Source organism: Diadema antillarum, unplaced genomic scaffold (genome assembly GCF_040938485.1).
Source record: "Diadema antillarum isolate AM-2024a unplaced genomic scaffold, OU_Dant_1.0 seq00001684_RagTag, whole genome shotgun sequence".
In the NCBI taxonomy this organism is placed as follows: domain Eukaryota; kingdom Metazoa; phylum Echinodermata; class Echinoidea; order Diadematoida; family Diadematidae; genus Diadema; species Diadema antillarum.
Window position 1 is genome coordinate 195,228 of NW_027272379.1, and position 22,044 is coordinate 217,271.

The 22,044-nt window shown below is 38.2% G+C and overlaps 1 protein-coding gene across 1 annotated transcript; it reads right to left on the minus strand.

The window, feature by feature from the left end:
• Positions 1–6,503: 6,503 nt before the first annotated feature.
• Positions 6,504–19,609, minus strand: LOC139711684 (small ribosomal subunit protein uS17m-like). The gene is made up of 2 exons (XM_071623543.1): positions 19,451–19,609; positions 6,504–7,162 (listed from the first exon to the last, which is right to left on the minus strand). The coding sequence occupies exons 1-2, from the start codon at positions 19,559–19,561 to the stop codon at positions 6,854–6,856; spliced, it is 420 nt and encodes a 139-aa protein (XP_071479644.1). The 5' UTR covers positions 19,562–19,609; the 3' UTR covers positions 6,504–6,853.
• Positions 19,610–22,044: the final 2,435 nt, after the last annotated feature.

The window sequence follows — 22,044 nt, forward strand, 5'->3', positions numbered from 1 at the left end:
ATGGAAAAAGATATGCAGCAAAATGTATTTTGCAGCCTTTTTTTTTGTGTGTGTGTGTGTTTTACTGTCCATAAATGTATGTCTTATGAGCATTCAAGTACACTCCCCCTGGATTCTAAGGAATCCTGCTGTAATGATTGACAGGACTGCCAGGTCCTTATTCTGAATGTAATTTTCCAATCATCTAACCAAACTTGTAAGGTGTGACTGTCCCTGTCAACATGTCACTCATGGATTCTACTACTGTCTCATCTCCATGCCCACCACATTTGCAATTATTCACTGGACGGAAGCATAGCTTTGCCTTGAAAAGTGTAAACCAGTTACATACAGTGTATAAACAGGAGAAGCAGGATGTAGCCACACATGTCATTTTTTTGTTCTACTGCTGTTTTTTGTTCTGTTTTGTTCATTTTTAAAAGAATGAGATCTTTTGTACAAAATAGATGCAGACAGAATGGCAGCTTTAACCCTATTCTAACTGGGCTATTTGAAACCAAGTTTTTACAGGGGGAGGGGGTCAATTTGACCCCATCTTCAGATCTCGGCCACCGAATCATATTTTGGCCTGTAACTCCCATCAAAAAGGCTTGAAGGATTGCTAATTTTTGTGTCAGAATTCCTCAAGACACTTCAAACAATTTTCTTACAAAAAAAAGTATATCACAATCAAAAATAATTTCTTCTGGTTGTTATTGTCTTGTTAATTTCTGAAGTGTTTTATTGTTTTTTCAACCCTTTGTGTTTGTTTTTTTGCCAAAATTTGTGCACAGACACTTTTTCAAGCTTATACATTAGAATTAATTAGTGTAAATGATTAAAAGTTGAAATAATTTATTAAATTCATACACGTGTATCAATTTACCAAAATCAACAACACAATTTGCATTGGATTTACACACAACATCACAAATTTGAGCTGTTTTCGGGCTGACATGCATGTAAAAACATGTAACTTCAGAACGGTGTACCCGGACGTTGCAAATTTATTCCCATAATACATGTATTCTGGAAACTTCAAAGAAAAAAGTCAAGAAATGGCGCTGGAAAATCCCCACTGCGGAATCATCGCGTGAAATGTTAAGGGGGATCAATTTGCCCCCCCACCCCAGTTAAGATAGGGTTAAAGGAAAAACCCCAAACACCTTGACATTGTGTACAATTTAGTCAGGTCATTTTTAAATTTGTAGTCATATGTTTGTTTATGTAGTTGCCCCTTTGAAATGACCCTTCTGTATGTGTTGATTAGGACCAACGGAGACATCCCATTATGTTTTGTTCATATTGTCATTGAACATGACACATCATGCTCATTTTAAATTAATTGATATGTGTTGAAACCATTTGTATTAATGTTTGTTTTTAATGAAAATATGTATGTATTTTTCTCTTTTTTCTGTTCTTAGGGAGAATAGCATGGAAAGTAGGCTTTTAAGTTTCCTGCTTGATAATCCTGGCAGCAAATGGTATCATGTAATGTACAGAATAGCAGCTGCTTGTACTTCCTGAAGATGGTTTGAGTTGTACCTTGACAGCTGTGTCTGGCTTGTCAGTAAAATTTCTCTGGAATACACAATTGTTTCTTGCCACATTAACTTCCTAGCAGTAGCCGTCATAAATATGTTCATGTTTGGTAAGCTTAGATGCTGCTTGAGATATGAGATATACTGTAGCACCTTTGCACCAAGATAAGATGTTAAAATATGCTTGTAGTGAAAGAAGCAACCCTCAGGGGGAAATCATTTTGAATGAAGGCAATTATGACAAAATCAATAGCTCAGCAAAAGAAAAAAAAAAAATCAAGCAAAAGTTCGGCAATTAATTTGTGAGCATCTGAAAATTGAAAAATCAATCAATATGTCTAGAAGTCCAGAAGACCAAGGAAAGGATACTGTAAAACATGATATATTCGCGGCATGAATTTTTCGCGAATTGGAACCGACAGCCTTTTTCGTGGCATGAAATTTTCGCGAAGTGCCACTGGCGTTCAATGCATATAGTGTAAACAAGGACTTTCGCGTGCATTTTAATTTTGCGAATCTTGGCGCTCGCGAATTTAAAGTGCACGCGAAAATTCCTCGTTAAACAGTACATTCACATAATTAGAAGGAATTTCCTGAAGTGTGTTTTGTATACAAACATTTGAATGGTTTTCTGTCCATGCTTGTCCAAGGTTGCAGTAACGTTCCTTTGAGACAATCATGAATTATCAACACTTCATGTACATTACAAACACGGGGTACCTGCAAGAAGCATCAGTAACATGTCAACACATGATTTGTTATCTTATTTGCTCAATTATGCTTACATTTCTACTGATCTGCTACTTTATGTCGCTGCCATTAGAAAAAAAGCAACAAAAAAAATGCTAGTTTGAGGCTTCCATGTTTCTGTACATAGAAAAATTTACTGATTGAGGGCTCTCCTCTACAAGTCAACATAAAGTACATGTATGCCTCATTGTAGAAATATTTTGACTCTACAAATGATCATGGTTCATTGTTTTTAACATTTTGACTAGCATAATTATTTACCCACTCATAACCACTGTGTCCCCAATGTTTTGAAGAAAAATGAGTTTGATTTATTGTAAGCAGAGTGAAAGTAAGAAGATTAATTTCAGATGAAAGTGATGAAATGAGTGTGTTGCCATCAGTTCATTCATCACCTAATTGCCATCTTGGCAAAAGCAATCATTTCCAAGTGAGCTTTTCCAGCTCCTACTCCAATTATAAGTACCAGTACCTGTGGCACATCAAATTGCACTCATATTTTCAAGCATTTGAAAGAAAAAATGTCATATAAACAGATAAGATTCAAATTAACTTGAAAAAAAAGACTTTATGAATGCTGTGAAATGTATTGTGATGTGTGAATATAAAAAAAAAAAATGACTCCGCTTCCTTTTTCAAGATTTTCTTTCAGAATCATGCCTTATGCTCGTTATTTATTTAAATTTTTTTTTTTTGGCCATCTTTGCTCATTTTTTTGATGTCCACCAGTGAGCAACACTCCCAGATGAATATGCAAGTCTAGTGTATTTTAAACCACTCAGTATGTTTATGCAGGGAGGTTGGGGTCATCTCACCTCCCTGGTTTATGCAAATGCTGTTTACTTTCATCACTCAAAATATATTTACAAAATGAATTTATTGCGCTATTTCCTAATTTCAGGTGCTTTTACCTGCATATCTAGTGTGAAAAGGTAGTAGCTCTTATTTGCATCCTTCCCTTCTTTTGTCAAAATCAATCCAAAGTCAAGATGTCGTGTCAGAATGCACATGTGTGATATTTACATGAAATACTGGTACATGTACTTGTGGACCACCGGTAGTCTGCAGAGAAGTGCATTGTAGTAGTATTCCTGAGTAGTCATCTTTATGTTTCTGTGATATAACTGAACGAGGTGTCTTCCAGTGGGCTTGAGATAGAGCGGTCAAATTTAAGAGGCAGATATTTTGATCATAACCACAAATGACGCCCAAGTTTGTTGTTTTGGGAGTCTATGTTCCAGATGTCAAGCATTAATCCACCACTATTATTCTCCTGGGTAGATTTAGTCCATAGAGAAAGTTGAACAAAGGACAATGATAAATCTGGGAGAAGACAAAGACTAAGCTATGTCCCTTTGAATATGAGTACATCACCACCATATCTACTGAACCACAGTTTGAGATACAGTCAACCTTTCCTAAGTCGAATCTATTTGGACTGAAAAAATAGCTTTGACTTTGAGAAAATTTGACTTATGAGGGATTAACATATATAGAATATAAAGAGGAATTGAAAAGACCTTTGACTTCAAAGGCGATTGCAGTACATGTATGTTATACGTTGTATTCGACTTCACTCGAGGTCTACTTAAGGAAGGTTGACTGTATATCTTGGTCTGTGGGTAGTAGTATCCTTCAAATAAATGTCTTCATTTTCCGTTTACATAAAATGACCATAACCTTTAATTTTCATTGTAATTAGATATTTACGACTTTAAACCTGAAAGAGGTAACATTTTATATTTAAGTACAGTCATGTAAAATACATTTCTATTATGTCAAAATGAAAAAACAAGCTACACAATAAGTACTGTACAGCAGATGTCATTGATGCATATTCATGGTCACTTTTATGGGTCAAAAAGGGGCAACATGGTGCAGTAGTTTTTACCTTTCAAATTGTCATAGTATTCATAGTATGTTTGGGTTTACTCATAATTGGGGAACTACAGTAAGCCTTGTGTAAGTTGACATTTCTAGGTGTGTGTTGATTAACATAACATCAAGGGCTACTTTCATTTGACTGCTATTAATCAAACACTTTCTCGTTGATTTATCTTCATCTTGAAGTGTGTGCACTAGGCATTTCAAGCCCTCCGAGTTTTAGCTTATATCATCTTAAATGGCACTGTAATCGGAAGTGATGTTTCTCCAGAAGCCTTTTTAGGAGTAACTGATGGATATACAATGTACAAGTCTTTGAATTTCACCGTTAAAGTTTCTTTGAACAGGTCATGCATCTCATAGTCAACATAGTGTACTTGCATCATGGGTCTGCTATATAACTGGTTACATGGACACAGCTAATTTAGAGTTGGTGGAAGTTTTATCTCATGGCATTTTTATAAATTCCAATTATGGCTACAATCCTACTTCTGTTATAGATACATGTATCCCAAAGTGGAACCTTATGTCTTGCAATGAAAGCTACTACAGTGCACTCCCGTTATAACGAAATGCTCGGGACCGGCAGTTTTCTTTCGTTATAACGAAATTTCGTTATAACCGAACAAATACACATGTATGTACAATATATAACGAAAACAAGAAAACCACGTGTACATATCATATTCTGTTTGCTGAATACTCATCATACACTGGAAAGCTATGTGAAATGTGATGGGATAACTGTATCACAATAATAAACGCAAGTTCCCCTCAGAAACTGTGCGTGACACAAAGAGCGAACGCACAGTGGTGTGAAGCGTTCACCCATGCAGAGAAGCTATAAATGCTTGTTCCGCTACGAATTTTTGAAAGCAATTCGCATTTCGTTATAACGGAGCACATTTCTTTTGTTTTTCTTTGTCTATGGCGCTCGGAAAAGACTTCGTTATAACGGAAATTTCGCTATAACCGTGTTCGTTATAAGCGAATTTTTTACCATAGACTTTTATGGTGATTATTTTGGGACCAGAAGATTTACTTCGTTATAACGAAATTTCGTTATAACCGTGTTCGTTATAACGGGAGTGCACTGTACCTTCACTAGAAAAAAAAAAAAAAATCCTTTCTGTCTATCAAAACTATCATGTATTTTCATCTGGGCAATATTTCAAATTTCCAAGTACACATGCAGATTTTGTTTGTATCTGAAAAATCCACTGCATAATGGCATCTTTTTATGATTTTTTGTCAGAGATTATATGATGTATATATTGATGAATATGACGTATAGTTGGCAGTCATGGATCAGTACAGAGAACATTTTGTAGATGTCTTTTCAATTGTGATAGTTCTGATTATTTTTGTTACAACAGGAAAATAACAGAGACAGATATTCAGTCGTATTGTACAGAAATCAAGATTTATATTTTAGTACTAGCAGCAGGGTGCTGTTTTTCAAAAACAAAGTGTCAAACCAATCACATTTGACATATTTTCCGAGTGAAATGTGTGAAACATCAAATTAAGCAGGACTTCTTCATTTTGTGTAAAACAATGGCACTGATATTGCAGTAGCAATCTTGTTTGAATTGTAAATGTAATAAATTTGGTGTAATTTCCAGCATTCTTGTTTCTTCCATTTCATTTTGTAAGTGAAAAACGAGTCCTTGTTATGGGCAAAGTAAATTTCAGCTCACAGCTAGGTATAATGGGCATGGACACTTTATTTTTCCCATTGAAGCATGAGATGGTTCCTGACAAAAATGGATTTTAGTACACTTGTACAATGTACACTTCTTAATCCTCAGTTGGCCAGATACAATGTGATATACCATACATTCAGTTGGCCCTGGTGATTAAGCATCTTGACACTAGCCTTGCAACTCAAATCCAGAAGCATGTTATAGTTTAGGGCACAGAATGATGCAAGTCTAGACTAATACCTAGTGGGCAAATGTATGAAACATTTTTTGAACTCGGTGTATCTACAACTGTAGAGTGGATAGACTGCCTTCTACACAGCCTTAGCACAGTAAAGGAAATCTGGTTAAAATGATGTTGGATACAACAAGAATCTACTTCAAACAAGTTTAATTGTTGGTTTCTAACCATCCCATGATGGAAATTTGCAGTTTCTTTTATTTTGAGATAATCATTGGGCCAGAAAACAAAAAATAACTTGTGCTGATATAACAAGGTCAATTTTTGTTGTAGTCCCTAATCAAACTGCGGGCAAAATCACATGCCATGTCAAAACCAGCTTTACTGTGAGTACAGTAACCACCTTCTATACTTGTCTGCATTAATACTACATGATTATACAGTATAGTGACAACCCCTGCTGATGAGCACCACAAGCATATGGGCTCCATATTATCTGAGCTCCCACTGGCTTTGTGGATAAGAACGTAACATAAGGTAGGTCCCATCCACAACATGATCACTGTTGTGTGCTTTGTGGTAGGTAACAGGCACATCTTTGAACATGCAGCTTATATGAGGTCATGGGCAGAGTTAATGTTTTTTACACATGTATAACTAGATCTCTCTTGAGTAGGTCAACAAGTGTCCATCTAGAACTTATTAATGAGTTCCTTCTAAACGAGGGACTATCCACCTCAAAAAGTGCATCCTGCGATGGAAACACATTCCTCTGAATAGATCCTTTGTCACAGACAGGTCAGATACTGTTCTCATACAGGTGTGCCTTCGCTCTGTAACTCTTCCAGCTCACTTGCAGTTCTTGCACGTTCCCCAAGGCCAGCTTGTGAGTCTCTCTCCTCGGCCAGTGATGCCTGGTCATCATTCCAGTAGGACTGTCCATCACATTTCTTTCCTGTGATGGGGTCCATCACATTGCCAAGGCTGTAGATAATGCGATCCATCTGATATTTGACATTCTCTGATCTCTTGATGGGCAGTTCCTTGACCAACACAATGTCTCCAAGTTTGGCCTCTTCCTCTGGGTCATGAGCAAAGACCGTTGACCGGCGTGAAAAATACTAAGACAGACACAGAAACAATAAGTAAAATAACAGGGTCATAATATGTTGTCGGGCAACTTTCATCACATCATGCTTGTACCGTACATACAATGTAAAGTGTGCAAGATGTTGTTACATCACATCTCCTTACATTTGAGATAGTTTCTTTGTGGTTGACTTTAATATATTGATGTACATGTGTACACTGTAATGCTATGCTTTTCAGTCATTTATACAAGCACATTGTAGTGACATGCAGAAGTACATTATTGTACATTGTACTTGATACTTGATGACAATGAGATACAGTGTAATCCTTTGTCAGCTCTCAAACGTTAAAGTATGGTGAACGAGACATTAAAATCAAGAAAATCATATAAAAGGTGTCAAAGCAGAGGGAAATGTCTCCTAAAACAGATTTTTTAATGTGACTTATTAAAAGATATTCGTGCCCCTGAGAAATCGTGAGTTACAACTGACTGATTTGTTTCACCGATATTTGCTCAGGAACAGCCGTCTTTTTCGAGCCCTAAAATATGACGTCATGAAATGAACAAAACCCTTTATGAGTGCAGCGGGACATCGAGGCCGCCATTCATAAAGCATGTATTTCTTGATGAGCGGATGCAATATCTGGTCTGTCTTTAGTCGCATCTGCTTTCTCGGCTGAGACATTAAAACGTCCAATTTTTACCTTATATTGTACGGAAAGACTTTGAGTTTGACATCGAGAATGAATTGAGTGATAACAGTGACAATGACACTGATAGTGACAGTGGCAAAGTCGGGGTGGTAAAAGAAGCGAGGGAGAGGCGACGGATATGGAAGGCCGTTGCGGACATAATTCGTTCGGGGCATGCGTATGGAAGTGGGCATATGTATGCAACTGCCTTTAGCAAACGTTTGCATGTTATCTATTAAATACGTATGCCCCATTCCATACGTGTGTTAATTTACTGCGCATATGCAGGGCTCGACACTAACTTTTATTTTTGGTGGCCCAATCGGGCCACCAAAATCATTAATTTTTATTTTTTGGTGGCCCGAAAAAAAAATCAAGAAAAACATAAATACTAAATCGGTCCTACTGAACATAGAAAATGAAATATTAAGTATTACTGAAGTGATACATGTACCCATGTCTAAAATAAATGAAGAGAAAATTCAATCATCTTACCGTTATTCTGAGTTCTAAGATTTAGCAAATAGGCTTATAGATTATTATAAAAGTTGATGCCTATTTAGGTGGTCAAAACTTACGTTTGAAACGATAGAGTGGGAGCATTTGCAGACATTTATGAACATCCGACATCTGTTTTGGCATTATAAAGAGCTGGAAGTTACCGTTATTCATTTCTGATTGTAAAAGCAATTATCCAACATTTACTAGTATTTTAACACCATACGGAGCCGAATGTTACTATTAATTGTTTTTTTTTTTTCAAATGTAAAAGCAAAGAACTGACATTCATTTTAGCATCTTACGGAGCTGAATGTTATCCTTATTCATTTCTGAACGTGAAAGCAAACATCCCCGATTTATTTTAGCATCTAACTGAGCCGATTGATACCATTAATCATTTCCAAATGTAAAAGCAATAATCTGTTATTCATTTTAGCATCGTACGGAGCAGAATATCACCGTTATTCATTTTAAAATTAAAAAAGCAAACATCCAACATTTGTTTTATTATCGTACGGAGCCGAATGTTATTGCTGTCCACTTCCGAAAGTGAAATGAATTATCTGACAATTTAGCATTGTACGGAGCCGGATTTTACTGTTTTTCATTTTTGAACGTCAAGGCAGACATCTTTTACCATCAAACGCAGCTGAAAGTTACTGTTATTCATTTCGAAATGTAATAGCAAATATCCGACATTCATTTTAGCATCGTATGGAGCAGAATATTACTGCTATTTACTTCCGAACGTAAAAGCAATCATCTGACATTTATTTTAGCATCTTCCTTAGCCGAATGTTATTGCTATTTACTTTGGAAAGTAAAAGCAAACATCCGACATTTATTTAATCAACATTCGGGGTTGAATATCATTGTTATTCATTTCCGAACGTCAAAGGGCAAGGGATTATATGACATTTATTTTAGCATCTTCCGCAGCTGATCTGTTATTGCTATTTACTTCAAACTTAAACGTGAACATCCGGTATTTATTTTACTATCTACAGTGATCTATGGAGTTGAATATTATTGTTGTTCATTTCCGAACGTCAGAGCAAAATTAATATCCGACATCTATTTTAGCATCATCCGGAGCTGAATGTTGTTGCTATATACATTCGAACATAAAAGCAAACATGAGACATTATTCCTATCATTCACCTGAACGTGAACATCCGGTATCTATTTTACTATCTATATGGAGTTGAATATCATGTTTATTCATTTCCGAACGTCAAAGGGATCATTCGACACTTACTTTAGCATCTTCTGGAGCTGAATGTTGTTGTTATTTACTTTCCAATGTAAAAGCAAACATCCGGCATTTATTTTCTCATCGTACAGAGTTGAATATTATTAGTATTCATTTCCGAACGTCAAAGCTAACATTCCACATTTTTTCAGCATCTTCTGGAGCCGAATGTTATCCTTATTCAATTCCGAACGCAAAACCAAACATCCGACTCTTCTTTTAGTATCATACGGAGCCGAATATAACCATTATCTATTTCCAAAATAAAAAGCAAACATCCGGCATTTATTTTCTCATCGTACGGAGTTGAATGTTATTAGTATTCATTTCCGAACGTCAAAGCTAACATTCCACATTTATTTCATCATCTTCTGGAGCCGAATGTTATCCTTATTCATTTCCGAACGCAAAATCAAACATCCGACACTTATTTTAGTATCATACGGAGCCGAATATTACCGTTATTCATTTCCAAAATAAAAAGCAAACATCTGACATTCATTTTAGCATCTTACGGAGCCGATTGTTACCGCTGTCCATCTACAAAAGTAAAGGCAATTATCCAACATTTTGGTGGCCCGATTGGGCCACCAAAATCTTCATTTCTGAAATTTTGGTGGCCCGACGCGCGTTTTTGGTGGCCCCGGGCCACCGTTAGTGTCGAGCTCTGGCATATGTATGCAATATATCAACCAATTAGGTACTTCGTTTAAAATGCATTTGTACAGTTGTATTTTAATTTATGTGTCTATGTTGCGTGTGTGTATAGTGTGCACGGTAGGTACTCGAGCCCGATCTGAGCAAGAAGGTACTAAGTATATGAATATGTGTAAGTGGAAATCTCACACCGTACTTTGTTAGTTCCTCAGCTGGAACATGGTTAAATCTGCTTTCTTCAATGAGCTGAAGATTTTTTTTTTTTTGGTTGAAACTTTTGCACTTACCGCAATTTTTTTCCACTTGAGTTTTATTGGCCATAATGAGCTGATCTGAGCAGTACTGAGCCGTACTGAGCTGATCAGCTGGTTCTAACAGCTAACTTCATTGGTTGCCTTGAAAATCAATTTACTGGCATTCTGCGCATACGTATAAAAACGGAATACGTTTGCTAACGAAAAAACTTGCAAATGTATGTTATCGCACCGTGCAAACGTTTGCCAAACAACACTCGCTGATTGGTCAATTAGCAAACGTTTGCTAAAGGCAGTTGCATACATATGCCCGTTCCATACGTATGCCCAAAACGAATTATGTCCGCAACGGCCTTCCATAGACGGAGCCCACTGTGTGGATGGAATGCGCAGCACAGCACACATTTCGCGACGTAATAATTTTGGTCACCAAAATTTTGCCGTCAGATTGGGTTCAGGTGGTCTAAAAAGGGTCTCAAAACACCATCTCTCCATTGTTCTGGAGACGTTTTTACCTTCTGAAAGTTAATTATTCATATTCCTAGAGACTTAAGCTTTCCAGAAATGTATAAATCACCTTGTTTATGAATATCATCCTTTTTTTTTTTGTTCACCATACTTTAAATGTCATTTGATCTGTCATAGATTTTAGTGTAGCCTTTCCTTTTCAGACATACTAAATGAGGGAAGATCGAAGAAGTGTTTCAGCCGACATTACCTGATAAAGTGGTTTCTGGTTCTGATTATACATGCATGCACTTACAATGTATGTATGGTTGGGGCACCACCTATCGGCAGGGCACCTTCCCATCGGTACCCTGCGTATCACGGCTGTTTGCATATAGAACGAAAAGGTACGTGCGGGATTAAGTGTCATTAGCTATAAAGACAATAAAAACGAAGAAACGAAAATCAAACTCAAACAAACCAAGCTAAAAATTACACATCCACTCAGTAACGACGCATGGCTGTGAAATTCACGTGTATTACCTATGGCCTGTGAAATTCACGTGTATTACCTATGCTGTGAAATTCACGTGTATACCTATGGAGGGGAGGGGGTGCCGATCGCAAGGTTCCCTTTTTAGCTGCGCGAAGAAAACGGAACGCACGCACTAAAATTGCGCTATTTTAAAACGGAGATTCATAATCAACGAGACGGTCACGACATTCAAAACTGCAGTATTTATGGCATATTTGAGGTAAGAATTAGGCGGATTTGTGTTATATTTTTAGAATAAACAAGCTACAGATCCTTAAGGCTTAGGGTGACGATACGTGGTACCCCCAACCCTACTTACGAAGAGTGGGCGCTAATGTACTTTCGTTTTCATGTACATGTACAAAATGTATAGCCAAATTCCACCAAACCAAACTGCACCAAAATCACAGGATATAAATTTAATACAATGAACCTTTAATATTTCTAATCAAGTACGTTAATTTGAACCAAATTTGTTGTTTTTTTAAGCGTTAATATGTATTGACATTAACTTCAAGTGCACGGAGAGGTGAGAGCCGCAGAAAAAAGCACCGAAAGGCGAAAATATTTAGTCGGATCAGGCCCCTAGGTGCGGCAGTCTTGCATTGTGCGAACACGCTGGCGCCTTTGTTTTGATAGGTTGCTCTGCATCAGTTGATTAAAACTCGATTTAAAAAAAAAAAAAAAAAAGGACAGAATTTTTTGTTCTTTTCATCATGGATAGTGGTAGCCTGGCCAGACGCTGTAAGACATACCTACGTACAGCGAGTGGGCTGTGTATAGTTAGAATAGTGGTAACCCCGGCGCGGGGCGCTGTACGGTACGTTACGTATTGGGGTCGCTGCTGTGGTTAATAGGATAGTGGACATGTGTGTGCAACAAAAAATCACCATGCAAAGTTGCGACAATTTATACGTCAGATGTGAGATGAATAAAAAGTGAATGGGGAGCTTCTTGAGGCTCCCCCAGGAGGCCTCATGAGGCCTTCCGGGGGCCTCCTGAGCCGAGGCAGTGCTCGTACAGTACGCGCAATAAGAAACGCCTCCGTCAATTTCGTTTTCCAACGAAAGTTCGTTATCGATCGAGTAGCAACGAAATTTGGACGAAATTTGGACGAAATTTCGTTATCGATCCAGTAGCAACGATTCTGACGCTTTGTGGACGCATTTCACGCACGACCGCCCGCTCAATTTCGTTCGGCAAATGCGTTGCTCGTTCGGAAAATGCGTGTTCGGAGCTCGGCAGTTTCGTCCAAATTTCGTTAAAAGCGTCCGTGATCCAAGGCGCACATGAATACAGTACACACGTGTGTGTGTAGTGGCCACATCCACAGCCGCTAGCCGGCAAGAATCACTGCAAGATTAGACTCAACAAGTACTAGTAGTAGCACAGCGGTCGGGAATGAGAACAGTAGACAGGCGTGGAATTCACCTGATTCACATAATACTATTAAGAATGGTAACATGTATACATACATCGATGTCATTTTCATTGAAGCAATTTGTAAAAGTTTTAGTTTCCCTTACCCTAGCTGTAAGTACGGCACCGTTAGCAGATTATTCACTGCATTTGTACGTCACCTGATACATCACATGTTGGTATGCGGGCTGCATGTAACCAGGGAATGTGCACGTGTGGGAAAGGCGAGTGCGCCGTATGTGCGTCGCAATTGCCATGGCATGGCTCGCTCGGCTGAACGAAACAGAGATGTACGATACATGACAAGACCCAGTATAAGGCCTACTAATTGTTCACGTGTTGTTGTTTTTTTTTACAAGCAGAAAATAAACAACTGTTGATCATGAAATAGACTAAATTACCAATCAGAGATCATTCGGGTTCATAGTATTTAAGAGAAATCACGCAATTTTGGCGAGGGTGAACCCACAGGAACCCACAGGAACCTTATCGTAGAATGCCGACCAAAAAGAAAATGGTTTCATTAAAATTGCGTGTACGTAAAATCCATTTGAGTATAGAAAGAAAATTAACCCCCAAAAAGAGGAAAAAAGAAATTAGAAGGATTTGTTCGCCGTTATTTGGTCATTAAATATATTTTCTTTCTTCAGCAATTGCGCGTTACATTGCCCGTTTTTTTATTGAATCAGGGCCCTGTTGCATAAAACCCTTACCGCTGGACTTACCGCTCCTTTCTATGCGGTAAGTCTTAAATCAGCGGTAAATTTTATAATCATTGATGCTGACGGTAGTTACTATTGAAATTCAATGGTAAGTTTTATGCAACGGGCCCCAGAAAAGCAAAAAAAAAATAATAATATTCAAAACAAGACAATAAGTTTAATTCTTAGTTTGATATCGTTTATTTCTTTATTGGACAGAGAGATAATTCAGACGGTACGTGGAATTTTCAAAGCGACTAATTCAGACTGATTCTTAGTTTGACTTGGCTCTTTCTTTCTTTCTTTTTTTATTTTATTTTTTTTGGGGGGGGGTTTGAGGTTCATGTTCGTTGTACCCATGCACCCATAAGGTTCATTAGGACGAAAATGAAACATTCAGATACACGCGACTTCCCTACACGAAAAATAGATGTTCGTAAATGTGATAGTCAAATTATGATTCATAATTCGAAAATACACGAATATTTGTGATTGGATAGGTGCGTTATTGTCGGATTAGCAAACCTTCGGAGTACTGTAGTATCGAGCCTGTTGTATTCAAGGATAAACGAACTTTTGAAATAATGAATTTTATATTCAGAGTAAGACAATAAGTTTAATTCTTATATACCTGTAGTTTGACATCGTTTATTTCCTAGTTGTGAAGCGGGAAGCGAGAGATGATTCTGAAAAGAAGTATATATACAGTCATGCAGACGGAACGTGAAATATTCAAAGCAGCTATGAGATTAAATCTTAAGTTGTTTATTTGTTTGTTTGATTGCTTGTTTGTTGTTATGCTCAAGCGTTGGTGTAATTATATATACATTTTTTTTTTTGGGGGGGGAGGCATTTTTGTAGTACCCAATGCACGTAAAGTTCGCTGATGCGAAAGTGATAAAATGTTCCGTAACACGCAAATTCCCTACATTTTGTAGATGTTCGTACCTAGTGTGAAAATAAAATGTATTACTATTATTTTGTTTCCCCCATTGTTCGATGGGTATAGCAAACCTTCGGAGTGTCAATCCTTTCGTTTTCGGATAAACGAACTTCCTTAACTCACAACACCATGTTTCAGAGTAACAAACTAGTCATTATTTTATTCGGGCATTGGGAATAGTTCAGGAATAAAATATAGAAGGGAGGAAAATCTTTAAGGCAAGAATTACGATGGATTCTTAGTTTGAAATCATTTATTCATTTCCGTGGTGTTCATTATTCCGAAAAAAAGAAAACGGGTGCGCTATTCCGATGGTTACGGCGTTATTTCGAATCCGAAACACGCATATTCCTTGTGCCTATCCATGTTTGTTGATTCGAAAATGTAATCATGCTGCGGGTAACTGCTATAGGGGGCCATATATTGTTTTATTTCTGTCTATTGTTATATTATTATTATCATTATTATTATTATTATTATTATTATTATTATTATTATTATTATTATTATTATTATTATCATTATTTTTATTATTATTATTATTATCGTCTTTAACATTATTAACCAATGTTTTGATTAACGAGCATTTTGTGGGCTGTTTTTTTTTTTTTTTTTTTGGGGGGGGGGGGGGCATTGCCCGATTAGCAAACCTTCGGAGTGTCAATCCTTTTGTTTTCGGACGAACGAACTTCCTTACCTCAGAAGAAGAAATCAGTGTAACAAACTAGTCATTATTTTATTCGGGCATTGGGAATAGTTCAGGAAAGAAATATAGAAGGGAGGAATCCGAAACACGCATATTCCGTGTGCTTATACGTCATGTTTATTGATATGCTGCGGCTAAGGGCCTATTGGAGGTCGTTATACCTTTCGTTTGGTGTACGATTTCTTTCGTTTCATATCACTTTATTTGTTCCTTTCATATTCTGAAATATTTAAAGGTAATCTTTCAATTGCCTCGCACTGTGTATATATACATGCATTTTCGTAACGGCGATTTCGCGCTTTGCTGCAGTATTTCGAAGGGTGTTTGATGCCAGCCGCTTCGGTGTGCTCTGTGGTAATGTTTATGTGGTTGTCAGGGAGGTTGTTGATACTTTGTCTGTTTGCATTTATTTTCGTACAGGCATGGGCGGATCCAGGAATTCTGTACAGGAGGGGGGAGGGGCGCAACTAATATTTCTGGTGCCACTTCCGGGTTTCACTTCTATTTTTTTTTTCCACGATAAATAAAGGGGGCGTGCGCCTCATGCGCCCCCTCTGGATCTGCCACTGTTACGTGTTTATCTCGAGTGATGGTGATCGTGTTTCTAAATGTTTACAAAAAAAAGGACAAAATTATCCGAGTGATGCCTGATGATAGTGCAAGTGATGATAATCAACGATGCTGATGTAAAAGACGGCTTGCTGTGGATGCTGAGCGTACGTGCCCTTCGTTTATTTAAATAAGTTTTCCCTCTTTTACTCTTCTTTCCCCTCCCAAGAATGATAAAAAAGAAAATACCTACACCTCACAACAAAAGGAACCACGTGTGAACAACCATCGTTAAGTTCAATCGAAATGTTCATTATTAGCAAAGAATAAGGGGAAAACACGAGTGACGGAAAATGATAGAAGCGACGAGATTGTCTTCTTGTGTATAATGCGGTCTCTTGGGATTGGAAAAACCCCACCCTCTCCCTTTGTGGAAATTTCCACAAAACCAGGTGCGTGCCAGACCCCAGGTGCCAGACGAAAGAATGCGCGCATTTGGTGTAGTATATCGATCGAAGAACTCGCGGGTGAGTTGAGTTAAAGGAATCATTGCAAAAATGTTCTGATGTTCTGGTTCCCGAACTGTAAAAAGGAATTGATTAATCACTCAAAAATGCAATCACAGATTTATATGAAAAGTCTCATATGCCTAGACAAATTCACTGAGATGTCCTATGTGATGCAGCCACCACCCGATTAAACGGCAAAATCATGACAATAAAATTTCACGCTCATCAAAACTGCCTATTACTTTTCATATGAATTTTGGTTATTAACACTCGTTCGTGGATTTGTTTGTTTGCATGTTTTGTGTGTATTATTCCTCGATCCTGAAAGACGTAATAATTATTCGCATCGAACGTAAACTGTTTACCGTAACTAAGCCTATGGCGCATTCGATCCATTCAACTTGCAGTAACCTTTAAGGCAGTACAACTGTAAGTAGCACATGGTGCATTCTTTTGAACCACGTGTTTCGCATATCGGCACATCCAAACACATTAGCGATCGTCCTTATGGCAAACTTTCCGATTACAGTCAGGGGAGAAGAAATCGTAATACTGTACATGTACTTACGAAAGTGATTATGCTTAAGATCAAATAAAATGAAGAAGTTTGAAAACAACTTGGCAACACTCAATCAAGTTTTGCATTCTCTCACACAAAAGCTCTCTTGAGAAAATGAAAGCATTCCCTCTCCCCTGCTAGATAATGGAAGTTTTCATTACTAGCCCAGCAAGTTTTGGGAGTGTACATGAATGTTTTTAGGATAGAGTCAAAAGGGACCTAAGTTTTCGATCATAGCAGAATCTTCGTCAGAAGCAAAATGGCAAATAGGCAGAAAAAGCAACCACACACATGTAAAGCGACTTCACACAACAAGAACAGTCAGGAACAGGCAAGGGACAAGGAACAAAGAAAACAAAAGGAGAGGGTAGGATGTCATGGGCAATGAGCCCAACAGGTAAAGGGAGGGGGATTAGAGCAGGAGGATGGACAGACAAAAGGCAGGGGAAGGTTAGTAATGGTCGTGAGGGCCAGGGGGCAGCCATTGAAGGAAAAGGATGAATATGGAGGCAACATCAAACAAGATAAGGAACAACAGAGAGACAAAGAAAGGTAAAGAGTGAAATAGCAACAGCAAAGGGGGGGGGGGGGGTGAGCAAACAGCAAGCCCTAGAAAGGATCTGTACAAGTACCAAGAGGAGGCAACAAAATGAAAGTTAGAGTCAATCAACAAATGCAATTAACCATATCAAAGTATGGTAATATTAATACAGCAATAATGATGATATTGACAAAACAAATTAGAATAATCATTAAAGCACATAAAAAAAGGGGGGACACAAAGTCCATGGGAGAGAAAATGTATACTTGCAAAGCAAGTATCAATAGGCAAATTAAATACGTTTCAAAGAGCTGGTTCATATGAAATCACCTTTGATTTATGATTTTACAAACAAGAATTTTCATCGCTTACTTATTTCTTTTATTACTTTAGTAATGTCATGATATTTCATGATGGTATGTGTTCTGTCTTTACATGGCAAGATAGGGTTTTTTTTTCCATCCAGGGTCAAAAGAAGAAAGTGATAGAAAGATAACTGAAAGGATAGAATGGAACACCTACTCAGCAGGCAACACTAAAACAGCCCCCAGGGCCAGGCCATGTCGTCAGTGTCACTCTCGTCTTAGATCATTACAGGCCTACATTGTACATGTATAGGCTACTCGTTTCGTACTCGTCATCGCCAACTCATGATGGTCGGTCACACGAAATAAATTGCATCATCATAAGAGCTCTTATATCAACACCACTAGATAGTGTAGATTCATTATCATTATCACTATCATTCCAGTCGATCTCATCCACCGCGAAACCCTCAAAATCCTCAAAATCATCGTGGTTAATACTCTCACAAAACACATCTGTAAACGATTCAGACATCGCAGACCTAGCTACACATCTTGCACACAAAAATGAAATGGAGGTGGAAAACTACGATGAATACACAAAAAATATCGACGATGGCATTTTACCGTAGCAGAAAATACACAGAGTATCTTGCACCGGAAAAAAAAATGGATGTGGAAAACTACGATGAGGAAAACTAGGGTGAAAACCCGATGCGTGAAGACGAACGATGAAGACACTTTACGGTAAAAATACTTACACGGAAACAAACGAGTGGGTACGATATTCTCGCACACACGAAGATAATCGACACATCGTTCAATCGAAAAACTCAACAAACACTCGAACAAAAACTCACCCCAAATTGTGGCAAACACGGTAATCACTTAATAAAAATGAGAAAAAATACTCTCTAAAGTATGATTGTACTCTGAAAAGAAAGGGATACAATGATACGAAAGCAAAAGAGAGAAAATGAGAGAAATGGACGGGAAACCTAGAGAACTTCGACGAAAGAAGAGCTAGCAATTCGCGATTAGAGCTAACTTTCCTGTGTGTGTGTGATCGCGTGTAAAGGGTTGAAAGCGTTGAAAGCGCTGAAAGCGTTGAATGCGTCCACAGCTTCGGAAAAGCGTTCGGGGATTTCGTTGAATTCGTTGAATTCGTCCAAAATCCGTCCATGAAGTCTGGACGCAAAAAGCGTTGAAAACGTCCCCGACGAAATCAACAACGAAAAAAGCGTTGGGACGAAATTTGGACGCACTTTCGTCGGGCGTTTTCTATTGCGCGTACTGTATTGGGGGGGGGGGGGGGGGGGGGGCAGGCCTCGTGAGTGGGTTTCCCGGACTGATATACTGACACTGTGTACAACTTAAGTAGCTAGAAATACAATCTTGATCTGAATAGATTGTCGACTAGAATCCGTAAGTTTCATCACTACTCGTAATAAAAAATCAACATAGGGGGTCTAAGGAATCTGGGGCCTAATCTCTAAAGTTAGACCTCTAACGGTTGGTTAGTACAATAATGTATTTATTCCGGGCAGGGGATCATTATGGAACTCCTGTCCCGATCGATCCGAACGCCGCGCTGCCATACATGTTGATCGAGCGGCACGTCGGGACGGACATACGCCAGTACCAGCGGCGCAATGTGCTTTGTAAGTTGGAACGACCAATTGCCGACTCCAGCGCAGCATGCCAGCACACATAGGATACGGCTTGAGTACATGCGATCAAACTTACCTGCGTCACAAACGGATCAAGCTGCAGTCGATTGACCCTGACCTTCGCCGTTTTCTTCATTTTCGTGCCAATAACTTGGCCTAGAAGAATTTTACGAACTTGTCCAGACATCAGGTTTTTTAATTCCTTTTAGAAGACTAGCTTGTGAGAAACCACTACTACCGGTGCCGCAAATACATAATGTACATATCTGGTCGACTGATATACCGGTATCCACACGCGCACGCACACACGCGTTGTTTACTAGCGAAGTGATAATTTGTTAATTGCCATTCCGTGTACCAGCCGTCGAAATGCACAGCACAGCGTACCCGGCACAATGTTGGTTTGGTTGGTTTTCACTGTAACGCTTTGGCTCGACAGCAGGACAGCTGAGTGCTAAACTTTTATGCCAAGGATTTGGGACGGTATGCGCAGATTCAATTTCTGTGTCAATCTGCACTCAAAAGCACTCAAAGGCCCGAATTCACGAAGGTGGTACAAATAAAACCAGGTTTCACCACCTTCGTGAATTCGAGCCAAATGGTTTAACACAGTCATATTATTCCATTTATTGTTCATCTATTTTTGTTTATCTGTGGACCTGAACTATACTTATTTGCCTGTCTGCTCCAGAACAGTATACATGACGGGTAGTGTATCCTATCCCGGTATTCCTGTCACGTCGAACATCTTTTTTTTTTCTCTCTCTCTCTCTCTCCTGCTATCATGATATTCATCATGAGGAATCATCATCATCATCATTATTGTGTCTTTATAATCCCCTCTTAACCTATTTATGTTACCATTTTTTGATAGATATAACAAATGACTATGGAATAAATTGTCATCCCTAGTAGTCATGAGAAATTGCAAACATTAAAATCCTTTTCATTTGGCATGAAAAAACAGCCTACTCAAGCAGTTAATGCAGTTGTCATATCTCTACATTAAATGAATACAGTTTATGACCATGCTTGTAATTTTTGATACATGCTGTGATTTTTGGTGCCACGTACATTAAAGGGATGGTATTGATTAACTTTTTTGCAAGATACTTAGAAACCACTAGACCTATATGAATTGTTGAAGAGCATCAATTCTAAGAGGAATTCAAGTTTATTTGAGTAAAATAAATTGGTTTTGAAATGGCTAAGAGGGCAAAAACAAAACAAAACAATGCAGGATTACTTTGTTTTTGATATCTGAGCCATTTCAAAACAAATTTCCTTCAAATAAAGCCATTCATCTAGAAATATACTCCTTAATTTCATAAGAGGTTCTCATTATCTCACCAAAAAAAGTTTGAAACCTGAAGCCCCATATCTCAACCGGAACTATCTATCCCTTTAATTGTCATTGCATTTGATTTTCATTGAAGGATTTGGTATTGAAGGAAAATGTTACTTGGAATGAATGAATCAATCAATTCTAAATATAAACTTTCTAATATTTTGTGTATTTTTTCTTTAGGAGTAGACAACGCAATATCTTTAGATTTACTCATTAGGCCTATTCAGTGCATGCATTCTCTGCAATAAAAGTCTGAATCCATGAGATGGTATAGCTTTGTTTACTACATGTGAATATCTTATCGAAGCTGGGCCTTATAAGGCTTGTGCCGAAGTCTAATAACCAGTTGGTCTAGTCATCATTTCGTCCAATTACTGTTTGGTCTAATTGTTATTTGGTTTAATTACTGTTTGGTCTACAGTCAATTCGTCTAATGATAGCCATTTGGTCTATTTTTGGTCTAACACCAATTTATATCATCAATATCGATTTGGTCTATTATGAGTTGGTCTCATAATTTCCATTTCGTCTAATCATCAAATGGTCTTATAAAACCAAATTTGTCCCATATAAATTTGGTGTATACACATCATTAATTTTGGTCCATTGCCCAGTTGGTCTAGCCTCTGTCTATCATCATTTAGTCTACACCCATTTAGTCGAATAACCATTGATCTTATTGTCATTTGGTCTAATAGCCAGCCTCCTGGTCTAATCAGGTACCATTTGGTCCAATTATCGTTTCGTCTATATTTATGACCAACTGGGCTATTTTTTTTTTTTTTTGGGGGGGGGGGGGGTCTTTTTCTACGATTACGGACTACCCTCTGACCCGTGCATTGAGGGAGAAAACAGATGTTCATATACCGTGAAATAAGATTAGGGTAAAGTTTAGGGTCCCTCGCCCCTCCCCCATGGTGCCAGGCTACCGATTTTCTCTTCTGATCTACCGATTTTGTAGCAAACTTCACCATAAAATGAAATGGAAGTCATATTTTCCCTTCATTGTGCGTTGATTCCCTAAAATAAGCTAGTAATTAGAATACTAATAATAATTACAAGGAACTCGTTCCTCAAAAACGCCGTATTCAGGCAGGTTAAAAGGTTAAAAAGTATGCACCAAATCTCATATTTTGATATTAAAAAACAAAAAGAGTCCACACCGTGTCCCCCTCCCACACACCCCCCCCCCCCCCCCCCCCCTCGCGCGCAAGCGCGCTCGGGCTTGGTCGCTTCGTTGATGGCCGCCAGCACCCCCAGCAGCTGGACTATATATAGATTAGTCACTGATTATCCACATGATCCATGCCCTGTAATGTAAA

Coding starts and splice junctions, on each gene's coding strand:
- LOC139711684 (XM_071623543.1), bottom strand. CDS start 19,561: ATGTCTGGACAAGTTCGTAAAATTCTTCTAGGCCAAGTTATTGGCACG. Junction 7,163..19,450: donor TTGATCCGTTTGTGACGCAG/GTAAGTTTGATC, acceptor TGTCTGTCTTAG/TATTTTTCACGCCGGTCAAC.